This window comes from Panthera leo, chromosome C1 (genome assembly GCF_018350215.1).
Source record: "Panthera leo isolate Ple1 chromosome C1, P.leo_Ple1_pat1.1, whole genome shotgun sequence".
Lineage (NCBI taxonomy): Eukaryota > Metazoa > Chordata > Mammalia > Carnivora > Felidae > Panthera > Panthera leo.
Genome location: NC_056686.1, coordinates 105,585,683 through 105,604,512, shown reverse-complemented (window position 1 = coordinate 105,604,512; position 18,830 = coordinate 105,585,683). Strand labels below are relative to the sequence as shown.

The window sequence follows — 18,830 nt, the reverse complement described above, 5'->3', positions numbered from 1 at the left end:
ATAAATGTCACAGAAATGTTAAGCAAAAGAATTCCAACACAAAATGTGTTCCACTTATAAATGATTCCACTTATATAAAAAGTATCAAAACAAGCAAACCTAATATATGCTTTAGAAGTCACAGTAGTGGTTACCCCCAAAGGATGGGGGTAGGTAACAACTAGAAGGGGGAAATGACTAGAAGCAGGAGCTTCTGTGGTGCTGGTAATGATTTGTTTCTTGATCTGAATGTGGGATAAAGGAATGTGTCCAGTTTGTGATATTACTTGACTGTACATTTATGATCTATGCACTTTTCTGTATATATGTCATCATTAAATAAAATCTTTAAAAAGGATTAAAACTCCTCATGGTATTAAATCCCCTCAGGATTAGGCCTATCATTATCTATACCACATAACATGTGGACATCGCCCACTATCCTACCTGTACCCTACACTCTGATTATCCCAAACTTTCCTGATCCAGTTGTATCCAAATCTACATCTCTTTTGTTGACGAGTCTTCCAATGTAATACATGTTTCACCACCCCATAAATGCACATGTTGTTTTCTCTTTCCAGGTCCCTTCCCCTCCCTTTCCTCTTTGGAGAATTCCCAGCCCGGGCATCCTTTCTCTAAGGGTTTTACCCCAGCACTCCTCAGTCAGAGCCTCTCCCTGCACCCACTGCACCCTATACTACACTATAACACTGACCTCATTTCTTTATAACTACTTATTTATGCAACTTCCCCAGTAAAATCATAAGCTCCTTGAAGACATGGCTAGCTTATTTAGCACAGTGCCTGGCTTAGAGTAGGTTCTCAAAAAATACACACTGAGGAGTGCCTGCGTGGCTCAGTCGGTTAAGCATCGACTCTTGAGTTTAGCTCAGGTCATGATCTCACAGTTTATGAGTTTGAGTCCATCGGGCCCTGTGCTGATAGCACAGAGCCTGCTTGAGATTCAATGTAGCCAGTCCAAATAGAGATGTTCTGTACAAAGACACAGTACATAAAGATCAAATAATTTCTTTTTATGCTGATCACTTGTTGGAAGGATAACCTTTGCCTATACTGGGCTAGACAAAATCTATTATTCGAAAAAAATTTTAATGTAAAATTTAAAAATACAGGAAAGATGCTCAACCTCACCAGTAATCAGGGAAATGTAAGTTAAAACAATGAGTTATCGGGACACCTAGTCGGCTTAGTTGATTAAGAATCTGACTTCGGCTCAGGTCATGATCTCTCGGTTTGTGAGGTGGAGCCCCCAGTCAGGCTCTGTGCTGACAGCTCAGAACCTGGGGCCTGCTTCTGATTCTGTGTCTCCTCCTCTCTCTGCCCCTCCCCTGCTTGCCCTCTGTTTCTCTCTGTCTCTCTCTCTCTCAGAAATAAACACTTAAAAAAATTTTTAAAAACAAACAAAACAATGAGTTATCTTTGGAGAGAATTTCATTAGACTCACATATTTAAGAAGGGTGAGAGGAAGCATGCAGAGGTATTGTTCATGCCAGCATTGTTTGTAATGGCTAACCACTGACAACAGCCCAGATGGTCCACTGATAAGAACATGGATGAATAAACTCTGGCGTATTAGAACAATGAACTAGTATTCAGTTGTGAAAATAACTGAACTACAGCTTCATGCATCGACATGAATGAATGATGCATGAATCTCCAAATTAATGTAAGTTTAAAATTAAGCTACAGAAGGAGCACCTGACTGGCTCAGTCGGAGGAGCACAGGAGTCTTGATGTTAGAGTCATGAGTTCAAGCCCCACACTGGGTGTAGATACTTAAATAAATAAATAAATAAATAAATAAATAAATAAACAAACAAACAAACAAACAAACAAACTTAAGGGATGCCTGGGTGGCTCAGTTGGTTAAGCAACCGATTCTTGATTTCGGCTTACGTCATGATTTCATGGTTAATGAGATTGAGCCCTGTGATGGGCTCGTGGAGGCTGCTTGGGATTCTGTCTCCCTCTCTCTCTGTCCCTCCCCTGCTCTCGCTTTCTCTCTGTCTCTCTCTCACAATTAAAAAATAAACTTAAAAAAAAAAACTATAGAACACAGACAATACCATGAATGTAAAGTTCAGAACATGCCAAGCCAAGCACTATATCACTTGTGCATGTGGGAAAAGTATAACAAAAAGCAAGGAAATAAACACAAAATTCAAGACAGCGATCACTTCTGTGAAGGAAGCAGAGGGTTATGAACTAGGAGGGATCCCAGGGGCTTCAGAAAGATCGGTAATGTTCTATTTCTTAAACTGAGAGTTCAGTGCACAGCTGTCCATTTTATTGCTTATGCTTTAAAACTTCCCATACATACAAGCCTTCTTTCTTGCTTTTCATAAAGCAATGTACTTTTCTTCATGTAAATCCTGCAGAAATATCATATTTAGACCAACAGATTGGCAAATATTAAAGATCCTGATAATATCCAGGATTGGTGAGGGTGCAGAGAAAAAAAGTAATCTCATATATTGTTAGAGTGTAAGTTTATACAAGTATTTTTGGGAGTTAATTTGGCAATATTAATGAAAAGTGTTTGTATATTTTGTAAGCCCTTTGACCCAGTAATGCCACTTTTAGGAATATGCTCTATGAGGGACATCTGGGTGGCTCACTTGGTTAAGTGTCCGACTCTTGATTTTGGCTTAGGTCATGATTTTACAGTTCATGAGATCAAGTCCCAAGTCAGGCTCCCGCACTGGCATCCCAGAGCCTGCTTGCGATTCTCTCTCTTCGTTCTCTGCCCTTCTCTCTCTCTCTCTCTCTCTCTCTCTCTCTCTCCCCCCCCCCTTCTCCCCCCCAATCAATAAACAAACATTTTAAAAAAAGGAATATGTTCTATGAAAATCCACACACATTTGTCCCAAGATATATGTGTAAAACTGTTGACTATGATACTGTTTACAAATAGTTACAAACTGGAAACTGCATAAGTACCCTCTAGTAGAAAAGTATGGATAAAGTATCATCCATACTCCGGAATACTACACTGCTGACAAATAAACTTCTATGAACTGACAGAAAATGATCTTCAAGATAGTACAGAAAAAAGCAAGTCGGCAATTCATAAAAAAAATGACTTCTTATTTATTTAACTACATAATATGTACATTCACAGTAATTGCCAATTCCTATATATAACAATTACTATGTACTGAGCCCTACTGGCCTCTATTCTAAGGGCTTTATATATATTAACTCATGTAATCCTCACTATAAAACTAGATGGTAAATATTATTATCAACATTCTCCTTTTATGGATGAGAAAACTGAAGCACAGACATTAAGTATCTTGCCTAAGGCCATATACCTCGTAAGGGACAGAGCCAGGATCCAAACCCAGGCCCTGTGGCTCTAGAGTCCTTGCTCCCAACCACCATGCCACAGAGCATTTCCAGAATACAAGTACATGGGAAAAGCACTGCGCTTATACACATTAAACGAGAGACGGACAGGGGAGTAAAGGGACCTTCAGTCCATACTTGCACAGTGTTTTAAACTTTAGCAACAAAAATGTATTTGTGCAGCACCAGTCTCATATGTAAATGAAGAGAAGGCAAGAAAAAGTGCTAAACTTGGAGTTGGAGGTGGGGTCTGAGTCCAACTGACACCTATTAATCCTTGAGCAAATCACTTTATCTCTCAGGGCCTCAGTTTTCTATCTGCAAAATAGAGGTGATAATAACCTACCCTGCCTACGCTTAAGGCAGGGTAGGTAGATATGTAAGATAGTGTGAAAGTGCTTTCCAAACCATAAATCACTTCACAAAAGTGAGACAGCATTACTTTTCTGAGGAGCCCCGGGGAGGGTGGGGGAGCCCAATTGTCTAAATGAAGCCCGTGAACAAATCTAGATTTCTCTCTGGCACCTCAAGCCCCCAGAACCGGAGAATCCAGTCTGCAAGGCCACGAACCTCAACCCACAGCCCCAGCCCAGAGGCCAGGAGGAAAACCTGGCCCCTCTCTGTCTGGCGCCTCTGGTTGTCTTCTGGAGCCAGAGTAATCTCAGGGCTGTGAGCAGGTTCCGGGGAGCTGGAGGAATGCCCCAAAATGTCTAGCAGGGTAGTCCCACTGGGGACTCCCTAAAAGTCACAACAGAAGTAGAGCCTTCTTCTCTAGAGAAAAAGAAACAGGTAATCACAAGGTAAGCAGCCTCTAACCTCATAAACATTCTTGGGGAGAAGCCCAGCCACCTCCAAATTACAGGCAGCCTCTCACCTCTGTTCAAACAAATCTCCAGCTGTGAGTCACTCCTCAGTTCGGGGAGGGGATAAACACATAGCTGAGGGGTTAGAGATCAAGACACTGGGGAGAAATGATAAGGGAGATAGAGAGGGAGGCCCCAGAGGTTCTCACATTCTAGGCTCCTGTGGAAAGGGGCAGATCTGTCCAAGATCTGTGGATCTATGAGAAAATAAGCTTCCCCTGCTCCCACTCCCCAGGCTGCTCTGGCGGCCACGAGAGATGGGTGGCAGGTGAGGGTCAGGGTCTTTCCAGGAGGAAGTAAGCACAGTGGAGATCATCCCTGAGCTGGAAACCAGCATCCTCAATACGTCTGCACTCTATAAACCACTCCCCCATCACCTGGTCCTTCAGTCCTGTCCCCTCTCCCACCTGAAATGTATGTGGTCTCTCAAACCACTGCAGGTTTGGACCTCACGGTTCCCCTCTGAGAAATGGGAATAGCCAGCCACTTAAACATGGGTTCCCAAGAGGCCAGGACAAGGAAAGACCCGAAATGTCAAAGAGGGCCAGATGGGGGTGGTTGGGGCCTCCCCTCTCTTGGCTGAGGCTCCCAAGCCCCTCCACTAAGAGGTATGTGGCAGCCTTGGTCCTGCCTTCTACAGGGCTCTCAAGCTCAGAAATGGCCTTCTGTTGAGTATGACACAAAGAATTATTCTCGCTCCTCCCCACAGATTAGCCAACAAAACAGGTGTCTGCCTTTTGTCTGGCTACCTGCCCAGAGGCATGGGCTGGACAAGCACTATGCAGAGGGCTAAAGGGGTGATTGGGAGGTGAAACGAGAAAAAGGATTTAGGGTGGACCCTAAACAGGGCAGCCCTTCTCATCACCCGGACACCCGGCACAGGGAACCACTGTGGCCTAAGAGGCCTAACAGTGAGTGTGTACAAGGAGGGAGGTGGGCTCCTGAATGCCCAACTCTGAAGGAGATACCCTTTTGCTGAGCCAGTCTCTTTTCAGGAAACCCGCTAGGGGTTCAGCCAGCCTGGAATGAAGGGGCAGTTCCTCAGCGCCCCCTCCCCTCACTTTTCATTTTGTCATTTTTTTGCTTTTGTGCCCCCAGATCCTAGAAGACCATTTCCTTTTTCTTCCTTCATCTACCCATCCCCATCGTACCCTATATTTCTTCTCCTCTTCCTGCCTCTGCTGGCCAGGCTTAAATCTAGGCCACCAGCCTCCTTGGCACATACCTCTTCCCCTAACTAAACCTCCCCACCCCGAGGAAACAAAGGTATTTCACAACTCTGCATTGTGACCCAAAGAGGCATGTACCATAATTACCAGCAGGCGGGGAAGCTCATCTCACATTCTCTGAGCACATGTGTCTGGAACCGAAACCATCTGGGTGAACACCCCACCTCCCACCCCAGAAAAATATGGAAAACGCTGGCACTAAATGCCAGGTGATTGGGTAAGCCTCCTATTCCAGATCCCCTGGTAGAGCTCAGAATTCCCCAAATTCCTGGCAGTCTTGGAGACGTGAGCTATAGTGCTCTGGAAAGTAAGAATCTGGCAATGAATGGGGAGTTGGAATGGTGTGAGGAGGAATTTACAGACTGAAATTGGGCCAGGTGTCAGGAGTGGAAGCAACAGGCGGCCACCAAACTTGAAAGGTTCCTCTGCCCGGGAGCTTCTTCCCCGCCCTGGTGTCAGAGAGACAGGGTCTTCACCATTTTAGACTTTATTCATTCCTTTGGAGTAAGCATCAATGACTCCAGTGGAATCCTCTTTCAAAATGCAAATATTCTGACCCAGCAATTCTACTCCTAGGTATGTCTCTCCAAGAGAATTTAAAATATATTTACTTACAAAAATGTGTAAGTAAATGTTCACAACAGCATTAGTCATCATAGACAAAAAGCAGAAACTACCCAAGTGTCTACCAACATTTATCCATGAAGAACATATCTGAAAATATATCCATACAAGGGAATATTATTCAGCTATAAAAAGGAATGAGGGGCACCTGGGTAGCTCAGTCGGTTGAGTGTCTGACTTTGGCCCAGGTCATGATCCTGTACTTTGTGGGTTCAAGCCCCGCATCGGGCTCTGTGCTGACAGCTCAGAGCCTAGAGCCTGGAGCCCGCTTCGGATTCTGTGTCTCCCTCTCTCTATGCCCCTTCCCCACTCTGTCTCTCTCTCACTCCCCAAAATAAATAAACACTAAAAAAAATTATTAAAAAAAAAAAGGAATGAAGTACGGATTCATGTTACAACATGGATCGACCATAAAAACATCATGCTAATTGAAAGAAGCCAGTCACAAAGGATCACATATTATATGATTACATTTACATAAAATACCTACAACAGGAAATCTCAGACAAAGAAAGGAGACTAGAGCTGAAGGGGTTGGGAGAGAATGGAGAGTGACTGCTAATGGATCAGGATTTCTTTATAGGTAAAGAGAATGTTCTAAAATTGATTGTGTTGATGACTGTATAACTCAGTAAATATACGAAAAGCCACTGAATTGTACATTTTAAATAGGTTATTTGTGCAGTCCATGAGTTATACCTAATTAAAGTGGTTACAGAAAAATTAGGCCCATAGTAAGCCTTCAATAAATCACAACTTTAGTTTAAAAAAAAATTTTTTTTTTTTTTTTTTTTTTTTTTAAGGAATGGAGCTCAGGAAAGACTTTGGTATTAAACTAACTCAGCTTCTGAGATCCTAAATTAGGCATAACACCTAGTCCAGGGTAAAGACAAAGGTTCAGACTGTAGGTGATGAAAAAATTCCAAATCCACCCAGGCATTGAGAGAAACTCTCTAGCCAAGATTGATCAAGACAAAAAAATTAGAGAAGATGAAAATAATACGAATATTCTAAGGAAGGGTAACACTGATAGATTACTTAAAATCCTCTTACCAAGGGGCCCAGAGCATCATAGGACACCAGCTGCCTGAGCCATGAGTCAGAAAAAGAAGGAGGAGGAAAGGGACCTAGAGCAGGATGCCAAGATACAAACGCTGACCATCACTCGTCTAAAACCTGTCCTAGCTGACTTGGTGCTAGCAAAGGTTACTCTGGGTAAGAGAGTAGTTACACTACTACAGGCCCCTTCGCATCCTTAAGACCCTCCACTGGTACAAGAAAGGGGAAAGGAACAGATAAGAATAAATATTAACATAATGAGAAGGAGCAAACCTTGACCAGACCAGAAAGTTCTCAGACTCTCCCTCCATCCCTTGGGCAGGGGTCTCATGAGAGGCTAATACAGTCTCCTCTAAGCCATTAAGTAGAGCAAGCAGAAAATAACAGCCAACATCTGAGCACTTACCATGTGCCAGGCCTTGTGCTTAATGTTTCACATGCATTATCTTATTTAATCCTTATAACAACCTAATGAAGAGGGTGAAATTATTATCCCCACTTTACAGATGAAGAAACCAAGATGCAAGAGATTAAGTAATTTACCGAAGTGATCTTGGGCAAGACAAACATCAAAGCCCTGACTCCAGCCCACTATAAGGTCAGATTCCCAGGACCAGGCTCTTAACCACAATGCTATTAACAGAAATCATAGTTTAGCCAAAAATTGTTATGTAAATACACTGGGAGGATGGGAGAAGGGAAAGGGAACGTGTAAGGAGTGGGAGCATAAACTTTTCTAGAATTCCTACAGCAGGAAGTCAACAGACGTCTAAAACTGACAAATCAAGAAGTATCACTATAAGCATATTATTTAGAAACAAGGGGGGTAAACCCCAACAAAAGAGATAAGAGTTGAAAGTGGCTACTTCCATGGGGCAGGGCTTGGGGTAGGAACCTGCCTGCTATGTTCTTTTAAAAAGCCTTTTGACATTATTAGATCTTTTAGAAATCATAAACATATATTCCTTTGATTGAAAAATGATTTAAAAAGAAAAAGAAACTGAGATCATTCGAACCGAAGTCTAATGTAGTGAACATCTGCTGTTTTTTTGTTTTTTAATCTTTATTTTTTTTTGAGAGAGAGACAGAGTGTGAGCAGGGGAGGAGCTGAGGGGAGGGAGACACTGAATCAGAAGCAGGCTCCAGGCCCTGAGCTGTCAGCACAGAGCCCAACGCGGGGCCCAAACTCACAAACCGTGAGATCATGACCTGAGCCGAAGTCAGATGCTTAACCGACTGAGCCACCCAGGCGCCCCTGAACATCTGCTGATTTTGCCACACAGTTTCCATCCTCCTCTACTGATAAGAGCACTTGGGCTTTGCTTTGGAGAACCTCTCTCCTTTCCTGGGTAAGCTGGTGCACCTGTCCGTCAAGGACCTCCATAATGCCCTGGCCAAGGCAGGTGAGAGGCCAATGATGCCCTCTCCTTGGGATCTTGGGCAGAACTGCAAAAAGGTCTGGAACCAATTCAACCACCTGTAGAAACCCTCCATTAGTTCCTTCCACTTATACAGACCCAGAGTCACGCTTTTTTTTTTTTTAACTGAAGTACAGTTGACACACAATGTTCTATTAGTTTCAGGTGTACAACATAGTGATTTGACAACTCCATATAATATGCTGTGCTCACCACAGTGTAGCTAACCATGTGTCACCATACAATGCTATTATAACACCACCACACACAGGGAATACTTCACCAATTTGCGTGTCACACTCGCACAGGGGCCATGCTCATCTTCTCTGTAGTGTACCAATTTTAGTACATGTGCTGCCAATGTGAACAGCCTTGGTTCACATTTTTTTAATGTTTATTTATTTATTTATTTAAATTTTTTTTTAAAGTTTATTTATTTTTGAGACAGAGAGAGACAGAGCATGAGCAGGGGAGGGTCAGAGGGAGGGAGACACAGAATCCGAAACAGGCTCGAGGCTCTGAGCTGTCAGCACAGAGACCGACGCGGGGCTCAAACTCACGGGCTGTGAGATCATGACCTGGGCCAAAGTCGGCCGCTCAACCAACTGAGCCACCCAGGCGCCCCTTAATGTTTATTTTTGAGAGAGAGAGCAGGGGAGGGACAGAGAGAGAGGGAGACACGGAATCCGAAGCAGGCTCCAGGCTCTGAGCTGTCCGCACAGGACTGGCATGGGGCTTGAACTCGCCAACTGTGAGATCATGACCTGAACCAAAGTCAGACGCTTAACCAACTGAGCCACCCAGGTGCCCCTGGTTCACACTTTTTAAGCTTTCCCTTAATTTCTGTGAGCTGCCCATTTCCTTCTAATAAATTCGTCTTCTGCTTAAGTTAGCTGGATAGTCTCTGTTGCTTACAACCAAAGGAACTTAATGCGAATGTCTAATAAAAATGTCTGAGGTTTGTTTGTGCTTCTCCTTGCCAGCATAACTCACTACAGTGGCTTGCAAGCTTCTCTGACCTAAAACAAATTTTACCTGAAGATCTAATAAGCAGACACACACACATATATAATGTGTATACATACATATAACTGAAACTAAACTTTTGCCAAAAATGTCCACTGTTAACACTGTGATAGCACTAATTCTATTTCTTTTTCTTAAAGGACCTTATTTAGTTTAGAGAATTTTTAGATTTACAACAAAATCAGCCAGAACATACAGAGATTTTTCATATACCCCCTGCCCCAACATATGCATAGCTTTCTCCATTATCTATATCATTCACTGGAATGGTACTTCTTTTTTTTTAAACCAAGGATGAACCTACACTGACACAACATAATCACCAAAAGTCCATCGTTCCCCTCAGGGCTCACTCAAGTAAAGTGAATGCCGTACATTCTGTGGGTTAGGACAAAAGGATAAAGACTTCTATCACAGAGTGTTTTCACTGCCCCCCAAAAATCCTCTGTGCTCTATTCATCTCCCCTCTATGCTCAAAACTCCTGGCAACCACTGAATTTTTTGTTGTTGTTGTCTCCACAGTTTTGCCTGTTCCAGAATGTCATCTAATTGGAATCTACTTATTTGCTAATGCTCGGGTCCAACCCCCTAAGTTGATTTCAGGCCTACTGGTCATAGTGGCGATCTGCAGTTTGAAAACCACTGGCTCACTGCACCTGCTCCGTCTGCCTCCAACAAGGACAATCCAGAGTGCATTAGCCATGCTTCCATGTCCAAGTGTGATGCACGAGGCACACAGCCTGGCTGGTCGGGAAACACCAACAGAGTCCCAGGGTCCTGACTCACACTAGGACACACTAGTTGGTTAAGTTGTCTACACTGCTGACACAAGGAGTCACATCCATTCATTTATATACTCATCCACTCACTTTGCACATGCACTGAGCACTCACTCGATGGTGTGAACATACACTACAGCCTCCTGGTGACTGTCCAGAGCAGTAAATTCTAGCTTCAGGCTGGCTCAGAGGAGAGGAATCCCAAGACAAAGCCTGTCCCCGACTGATTGTTTACTACTGCCTCCCCCTCCGTAAGAGCTCAGGAATGTCTCCAAGAACAGATACAGGCAATGGTCATTTCATTCACACCTTTGAAGTAAAATACCTCTCAAGTCCAGCCTAGGAAAAAAGAATAAAGGGAATTTCTGTCTCCCCTTGTTCTAGAAGTTTCTGATTAGCCTCAAACTAATCCATGGCTGGAAACTGACTGAATTCCTTGCTCACTATTTTCCTACTGACTCTTTCTTTCTATCCCTCGAGGCAAGCAAGAAAATATCAAAGGACAAAAGAATACGTCAAAATCATTCTGAACAGTACCAACATCTTGGTCTTAAAATCTTTCTGGATCTCTTTTTCACAGCAAGCAAAAAGAAGCCCAGCACACCCCTTTCCTTTATTTTCCTCATACTCTTTCTCCCTGCCTCAACCATTCCAAAACAGTGAGCAAGAGAATGGAGTAGGACTTGGGGTTGACACAATAGATCCATTTCTTCCCTATCTCTTGAGTTCCATAGCTGGGGGAGTAAGAAACTACAGAAAATGAGGGACTGGGCTTGGGCAGTAGCCAGACCTGAAATATGGCAGAAATACTAACGGACTGGACAGAAACGGAGAGGGGACTGGGAACACAACTGATGGTCTGTACTTGAGATGAGAAACTATTCTAGGTAATTGTTCTGTGAGGAAGAGCCATAATCCAGGGGCCTTAGCTCCCCAGGGGGCATGCTGGGAGTGGAAGGGAGCAAGGGAAACAGATACAGAGTGGAGGGAGGAGGAATGGAGGGATACAAACTCCCCATCACCTCGGCTCCATTTCACTCTCACCCACAATAGCTTGAAAAATGGATGGAACAGTACACACCCGTTCTGGGTCAAGTTCCCTAGCAAAGCCTAGAAACATTCAGACACAAGTTACCCTCCTCGGTCTGTGAAGAGGGAAAATCATATGGTCACCCGAGTGAGGAGAAGAATAGGGACCGGGAGCCAAGGGGGTGAGGGCAGCAAGACAGATGTGTTAGCCCTGGGGAACGCCCCTCTCTCCCCCACCCTCACTTCTCCGGAAGCCCTCGCGTGGGTCACGACCCTTCCCTTCTCAGCCTAGGTTCTAGCATCTCCCTCATTCCGGAGCCTGGAAGCTGGACACGGAAACAACGTGAATAAAACAGTCCCAGGAAGCCACCCATCGGCCGATGGGGGAGGGAAGCCAGGAGATAGGGGAAGGAGAAATCCGAGCCGAGAGGTGACCCCCAAGCGGAGAGCCCTAATTCCCTCCAGCGAAAGGTGGCGTTCCGGGCCAATCTCGGCGTGCCTGGCGTCCTACCATCCCACCCCGTCCAAGCCCTGGGCTGCACGTTGTCTTCTTACGACCACCAAAGCACCAGTAAATTCTGTGAAGGGCCTCTGAAGCCACCGGGACCCACAGAAAAGCCTGAGGCCCTCGTCGGGGACCCAGCCAGGACCCACAGAAAAACCTAAGCCCCTCGTCGGGGACCCAACCAGGACCCACAGAAAAGCCTGAGCCCCTCGTCGGAGACCCAACCAGGACCCACAGAAATGCCTGAGCCCCTCCTCGGGGACCCAGAGTCCCAAGAGTGCAGGGATCCTGTCCCAGGAGCTCATTTCTCCTCCCACCCAGTCCACCGCCCGCAGGACGCCCGAGTAGCGCGCCCTGGAAAGCCGCGCGGAGTCGCCGGCAGGAGCCGCAGTGTCCTCCTAAAGGGCAGGTACGCCCCGAGTCTCCGAACAGCCTTCCTCCCGCGAGCCCTCGCGGACCCCCGCTGCCCGCCACCAGACGGCAGAAAAAAAAAAAAAGGGAGGGAGCGCGGCGAGGAGCCGACGGCCCCCAGCCGGCCCCAGGTGATGTCAGCGAACTCGGCGCGGGGCACGGGAGGGGCGGGACTGGGAAGCGAGGATACCGGGCGGGGGAGGCTGCGTAGCCGCTCCGTCTTACCGCGGTCTGCCCCTCTGGGTGCACGTCCACCAGGGTACACCAGTTCCGCGTCCCGTTCATCTTACTCCCGCGGCGGTAGCAGCGCGGACACCCACCACCCGCCCCGCGGTCTGGCTCCTACTAGGCAGGCGCGCGCGGAACCGTTCCCCTGTATAGGAGCGTCGAGGGCGGGGACTGCTAGTTGGTTACGCCCCCAAGATGCCGCTCGCCAATGAGAGTGAGCTAAAGAGCAGGGTGGGCGTTACGGAGAAAGCACCGGGACACGCCCACCGGCCCTCGCTTAGATTTACATAAAGGTGGGGCTTGGAGGCTACCCGAGGCTGCTTGACTGAAATTTTGTCCAGCGTTGCGTGGCTGTACCTCAAACATGCATTAGTCTTGCACTTCTCTTTCAATTGCAAGGTCAGTGTTGGTAAAAGAGAATCACCCTGTCTGCCCCTCAGAGGATAGTTGGGGAAAAAACTTCCCTTACACTCTCCTCTCCCCATATATAAGGCTACCTTAGTGTAGCTGAGCAAACCTTTCCTCCATCACCGTAGAAATGCAGGCACCAAAGGCCAACTCACTCAGACTGGCCTAAGCCAGTCTGGCAGGTGCCCTGCCCTGGCAGGAGGCCCAGGCCAAAGTCAAAGCCAGCTTGGCTCTGGGTGGGGCTTGTTTTGTAGAAGCTATTATACTAAAGCTGCCCTTATATGGTCTGGAAAGGCGGGACACGTTGCCTTAAAAGGATTTTGTATTCTTGAGAAACGATGAACCTCAACTTCTCCAGTGGCATTTGCTCCCAAAGCCCAGACTAGCATTTTAAGGACCTAGAGGAGAGGATGGACAAGGATGGGGTCTCTTCCAGCCCAGCTTCTCTCTTCAGGTTGGCGGCTCCCCTGGGCTGTGGTCCACATGGAAATCACGCGGGAGGTCTGACCCACTCAATACCCCTGAATTTGGCAACAGGCTCTGATGAACAGCTAGGTCCCTCTTCAAGGCAACACAAAAGCAGGAATGACAGAAACTTTGCTACCTCCCAGGTAGGGACTGAGTCCCATACCAGGTGGAAGGGATGAGTGACTTTGTACCTGGGAGGTGAATGGTGGGGCTATCCCTGGGCCCCAAGGGAATAAAACCCAATTCTAGTCTGTCTCTTTTAACCTTCAGAGATGGCATTTACTGGCCTTCTATTCCCAGAAGATTGTTTAGGAGAGAATGGAGGTGCTAGAAACATAGGTTCCCTGGGTTCCATCTGACCTGTTGTAAAGGCCTCTAAAAAGTGAGGTAAAGAAAACACCAGCTTCAGCCTCTAAATTCTAAAATTAAAATGGTTTCTTCATAAAACAGACCTCCAAATAAGCCAGGAAAAAGAATGAGAAGTCAAGGATTTTGGTATAGATATATCATTTTAATATTTAATTTAAAATAAAATCAAGGCTGGATTCATTCGGGGGAAAATATCTAATTTGCAGAATAGAAGTTTTGTTTTTTTTTTTTAATCGTGAAATTATAAGTCATTAGTGAAAACAGCCTTCTCCCTCCCCCAGGCTCCTTACAGAGCCTGCTTAGGAAATTAGAGAGGTGAATCATCTCCCTTACCTCTTCCCCACCAGGGCTGGGCTCTCCCCAGGACCCAAGGGAGGAATAAATCCTCCATTGCCTCTTCTCATTTCTACCAAGAGTCAGTCTTTAGCCCTAGGCAGGAAGCCCTGTATCAGGTTCAAGCTCCTGAGATAATGAGGGTCCCTTGGTTCCCTACTAAGGTTGGGCACATCTGGGTCAGAGAAACCACAAGGAAGACCTTTGCTTTTCAGACTCATGTAGGCAGTTATCAGGGTTCCCAGATGCAACCCCCTTATGAACACATGCATAGTCACAGAGGGAGAGGAGGAAAGATGGAAACCCTGAGCAGAACCAAGCCCCACCACCTTATCATGGTCCTACCAAAGTCCCTCCCCCAGGGCAGCTCTCTAGACCATTCACTGGGGCAGCAGGAAAGGCTGAGGGCCCTGTTTGGGGAAAGGTTGGCCCTTGGAGAGGTATGAATGTGTGGGTATAGAAGGCAAGAAGAACATCCTTATCTCCTCACCCTGGCTAAGGCACCAAAAGGAAAGAAGGAAGGTAGGAATGGTGAAGATGGGAGGGGAGAACAGATCCCTTGGATCCACTGGCTTAGGAAAGACAAAATACATGGGAGTGGAGAGAGGTGGGGACTACCATATAGGTCCCACGACTGTGCAAAGAGAAGCATCCAAGAACTGGGTAGAGCCACACTAGTGTGTACATTACCCATAATGTTCCTTCCACCCTGCTCCAGAGTTGGAGGAAAACATGTTGCAGGGGTCGAGGGAGCAGAACTGCAAAAGGTATTTTTCCCTGAGCCTGAAGGTTAAGGGCTAAAGAAATAAAGCTTTATATACATGGCAACATCTATTCCTTCCTATCCTGCTCAATCCTCTTTGGTCCATATGCTGACCATCCTGTTGCTATGAGGGAGAAGAGGGAGGGTCGGCACTTAAAGGAAGGGCTCAGTTGGCCTAAAATACCCACTACTCCAGAGGAGAGGGAAAGCCCATGCACCAGCTTAGTGCTAATGACTTTTTTATCACCATCACTCACACCCCTCCCAGTCTTAGGGCTGAATAATTGGGTGTCCCCCTCTCTCCCCACAGGAATGAGGAATCTGAGGCTTAGCAGGGCAGAGTAGGATGGCAGGGCAGGCCTCAAGTGTGGTTTCTGCTCCCCTGTGGACCCAAGCTAACAGGAACTGGTCTGCAGGTTGCTCTCCGTGAGCAGTGATGCAATGGAGGATGGGTCGTAGACACTGTCAAATTCCTCATCTGAACTCAGCCCTTCATGCTGGGTTGACTCAGCAGCTGACCGGGAGGCTTTGCGCCTGAGTCAGAGAGAGGAATACTTGTAAGGGAGGGAGACAAAGATTGAGACAGCCACACTTATCATGCTAAGGAAATTCCCAGTTGTTCTAAGGCCTCTAGGTACTCACGAGATCGCCCACCAATCTGAGATCTGGGGAGATGGGATATAGACCAGGGGCTTGGATACTAAAGAATAATCATACAGGCTTCCAGACAGAAGGAGTGACTGCCAAGTACCACCTTAGGGATCCTCCTCCCTATCCAGGAGACCCCATTCCCTTCCTGCACCACAACCCCGAATGAGCAGGGGTCAGAAAAGCAGCCATTACCAGGAGTCCTTCTCGAGGGTTTTGATCCGGGCTTGGAGCTGTTCATTGGCCTCATGCTGCTCCTCCAGCTCACGCTGGGCCTTCTTCCTCAGGCCATCGAGTCGCTCAATTTCCTCTTCTGCTTCATCCACCTGCCGCTTCAAAGCCTTCACCCTCAGGCTTAGCTGGACAGGATACCAAGTCCCCACATTAGAAAAGCATCTGCTGCTACCGTGGGCTGGGACCCTCCCCTGTAGCAATTTTGACAAGGGATCATTGCCCTAGAAAAATGCTATGGCCATGGGCAAGTTCCCTAACTTTACAGGTTTGCTTGGGGGGATGAAATGAGTTCATACATGTAGAACACTTAGAAAGAGAACCTAGCACATCACAGGCACTCGATGCATGTGCTACTGTGACTGCTCTGATCCAATCCCTCCAGTCTCATCTCCACCCTTATACAAGGAGAGTCGAAGCTGGGAAGACCTCTGAGATAGGTCCTCCCCTGGCCTTCAAGCAAATGCTCCATACATGCTTGCCATATGGTTGCTTGGCCCTGGCTGCCCTCCTTACCTGGTCCTTCTGGTCATTGACATGCTGCCGCTCGTCATCAATTTGAATGGACAGCTCTTTAACCCTCCGCTCCAGTTTTCGGTTGGTGGACTGCAAAGCTGTCTTCTCCCTAAGAGGGTGTGGAAGGGGGTGTCTATGGCTGTCACCATTTCTAAAGGAACACCAGCTTGGCCCCTTCTGGCCTCCGTGAGCTCTTCTCAGTCACAACACACTGGAAAGGATCCAGGGCAGATCCAAAGAACCAGGAGAGAAGAGGTCATTCATATTTCAGAAGGCCTGCAACTCTCTTGCTCTTTACCAAGGAAAAAAGTTCCCCCTAAATTTCAGGCCAGGTTGGCCATGTCTGAAGTGCAAGATGGAGGGAACCTCAGAGGAGAAAAGCCCAGAAGGAGAGAAGAAGGGCTCACGTCACCTCTCTTCAGCTTGCAGCCGCTCCTGCAACTCCCGATTCTGGGACTCAAGATGAGAGAGGCTGGCATTGGGCTTCTGGAAGCCTTCTGAGCTAGCCAACCGGCTCTTCAAGTCCTTGTTCTAAAAGGGGCAGAAAATCTTCACAGTCACATTCCACTTCCAACCCCTCCTATGGCCATTTCACCTGCCTCCTGGGGTCTGTCCCCAAGACTCCCCACTCCCCAGCTCACCTGTCTCTCCAGGGAGATTTTGTCACACTCCAGGTCCTGTCGAGCTGACCTCTCCTGCATGAGCTCTGTCCTCAGTTGGTCCACCTGGTGGGAAGGGGTGAGAGGAGCCAGATTTGGGGAGCGCTCACAATGAACTAGGCAGCTGAACCACATGAAGCAGAGTAAACTGCAGGATGCTCTCTGAATCCCCACAATTCTCAGGCGACTAAAAAATCAGCCTTTTCATATGGGACGAGCCACAGAATTTAAACAGGGCCTCCTCCATCACACCAGGAATTAGCATTCCTTCTGAATGGAAGTAGCCTGGATTCAGGGCAGAGAGTAATCCCAGGCCACCAGGATTCCTTCTTCCACTCAAATCCCTGGATTCTTTCCACCCGTCCTGAAGCAGAGGAGACCCTGAAGTAGCACCAGCCATGCACAGATTCTGCAGCCAGAATTCTCCAGATTATGAAACATGGGAGGGTGGAGGTGTTTTTGAGAGGGCCGAGAGGTTCTGTAGTCAGGGATGGATGCAGGGGATGGGTAAGGAAGGGCTTACCTGGTCCCGGCCACGATTCACGCGTTCCGTCAGCAGCTCCACAGTGCTCCTCTCCTCATCTAACTCTGCTTCCAGCCGAGAGACTTTTTCCTGTGGCAGAGGAACAACAGGTTCTTTCTGCCCCACATGCTGGACACCAGGATACCAAACCCAACCAGGACCCTCTCAAGGCCCCGCCTCCACAGACCTGTCTCACATGTCCCCATAAGCAGCTGGTCCTTGCCCCTGCCCAGAGCCACCATAAAGCTATCACCCTCTGCTGACCAGGCATGGCATCAAGGGAAAGAAGGAGAGGGCACCTGCTCTAGCCTTGGTCTCCTGGCAAGATGACAAACCCCAGAATCTATTCCTCACTGGGGTACCCCTGTTTCCCTAATGGGAAAGCAGACAGAAAGCAAAGTGCCCGAGCCAAGGCTGGGATGGAGAGAGTCAGAAACCAAAGTGCCAGGGTACAGACTAAGGAAGCATGCTCAAGCCAGGCAGTCCCATGTAGATACTAAGGGTATGGTCTCTGGAGCCAAACCGCCTGGGTCTGAAAATCAGATTCCTAGCAGAGGGGCCATGGCTAAGTTGCTTACCCTCTCTGTGTGTCAGTTTCCCTCAACAATAAAATGGAGAAAACAAGACCACCTATCCCACAGGGTTATTTATCCTCAAGATTAAATAAGTCTGAAGTGCCCAGCACATAGCATAATATGTGTTTGCTGCTGTTATTGTCTTGTTATTATTATTATTGCCAAATATGGCAACCTGAGAGCACTATTGCCTCTAAAGAGGAGCCACTGCTATCCTCCAGCCAACTGCTGCCATGCAGATAACTCAGGATCAGAAGCTCGCTGCTACAGAATTTTCCAAACGTATAAACGAAGCCAGAGGTTTTATGTGACGTGTACATTTCTAAACACTGGCAATTAATTCAAAGCCATTTAAAACACTGCAGTCAGGGGCACCGGACTGGCTTGCACAGAGAGCATGCAACTCTTGATCTCAGGAGTTGGGAGGTGGAGCCCCACGCTGGGTATAGAGACCCCTTAGAAACAACAACAACAAAAAAATATATTAAAAAAAAATTCTCTTTAAAAATGTTTAACAACAACAACAACAAAAGAAAACACGAAAGGAAACAAAATGAATACCACCTTAGTCAAACTCCATCAGCAGTGGGCTACCAGCTTTCGATCCCTAGCATAGAAAGGGGGCTTGGGGCGCCTGGGTGGCGCAGTCGGTTAAGCGTCCGACTTCAGCCAGGTCACGATCTCGCGGTCCGTGAGTTCGAGCCCCGCGTCAGGCTCTGGGCTGATGGCTCAGAGCCTGGAGCCTGTTTCCGATTCTGTGTCTCCCTCTCTCTCTGCCCCTCCCCCGTTCATGCTCTGTCTCTCTCTGTCCCAAA

General features: G+C 47.1%; 2 protein-coding genes and 1 non-coding gene across 9 annotated transcripts in view; all 3 read right to left on the bottom strand.

The window, feature by feature from the left end:
* The window catches only part of TUFT1 (tuftelin 1), a 49,493-nt gene extending 36,815 nt beyond the window's left edge, over positions 1-12,678 (bottom strand). For 2 of the 6 annotated variants that reach the window (XM_042953984.1, XM_042953987.1), the window contains exon 1: positions 12,520-12,675. In XM_042953984.1, the coding sequence (XP_042809918.1) occupies positions 12,520-12,579 (60 nt within the window). In that variant the 5' untranslated portion in view covers positions 12,580-12,675. Of the gene's footprint in view, positions 1-12,519 lie in introns of all 6 variants that reach the window. The other 4 variants (XM_042953985.1, XM_042953986.1, XM_042953983.1 and 1 more) reach the window with 4 other exon arrangements.
* Positions 8,808-8,912, bottom strand: LOC122228972. Its single transcript, XR_006206854.1, has one exon. It is a non-coding gene; the product is annotated as a U6 spliceosomal RNA (small nuclear RNA).
* A 1,218-nt stretch (positions 12,679-13,896) lies between the features above and the next one.
* CGN (cingulin) overlaps positions 13,897-18,830 on the bottom strand; it is a 34,362-nt gene continuing 29,428 nt past the window's right edge. For both annotated transcript variants that reach the window (XM_042953982.1, XM_042953981.1), the window contains exons 16-21: positions 17,441-17,530; positions 16,900-16,983; positions 16,671-16,789; positions 16,259-16,367; positions 15,707-15,870; positions 13,897-15,397 (exon numbers count right to left, since the gene is read on the bottom strand). In XM_042953982.1, coding sequence (XP_042809916.1) covers positions 15,259-15,397; positions 15,707-15,870; positions 16,259-16,367; positions 16,671-16,789; positions 16,900-16,983; positions 17,441-17,530 — 705 coding nt within the window. In that variant the 3' untranslated portion in view covers positions 13,897-15,258. The remainder of the gene's footprint in view (positions 15,398-15,706; positions 15,871-16,258; positions 16,368-16,670; positions 16,790-16,899; positions 16,984-17,440; positions 17,531-18,830) is intronic.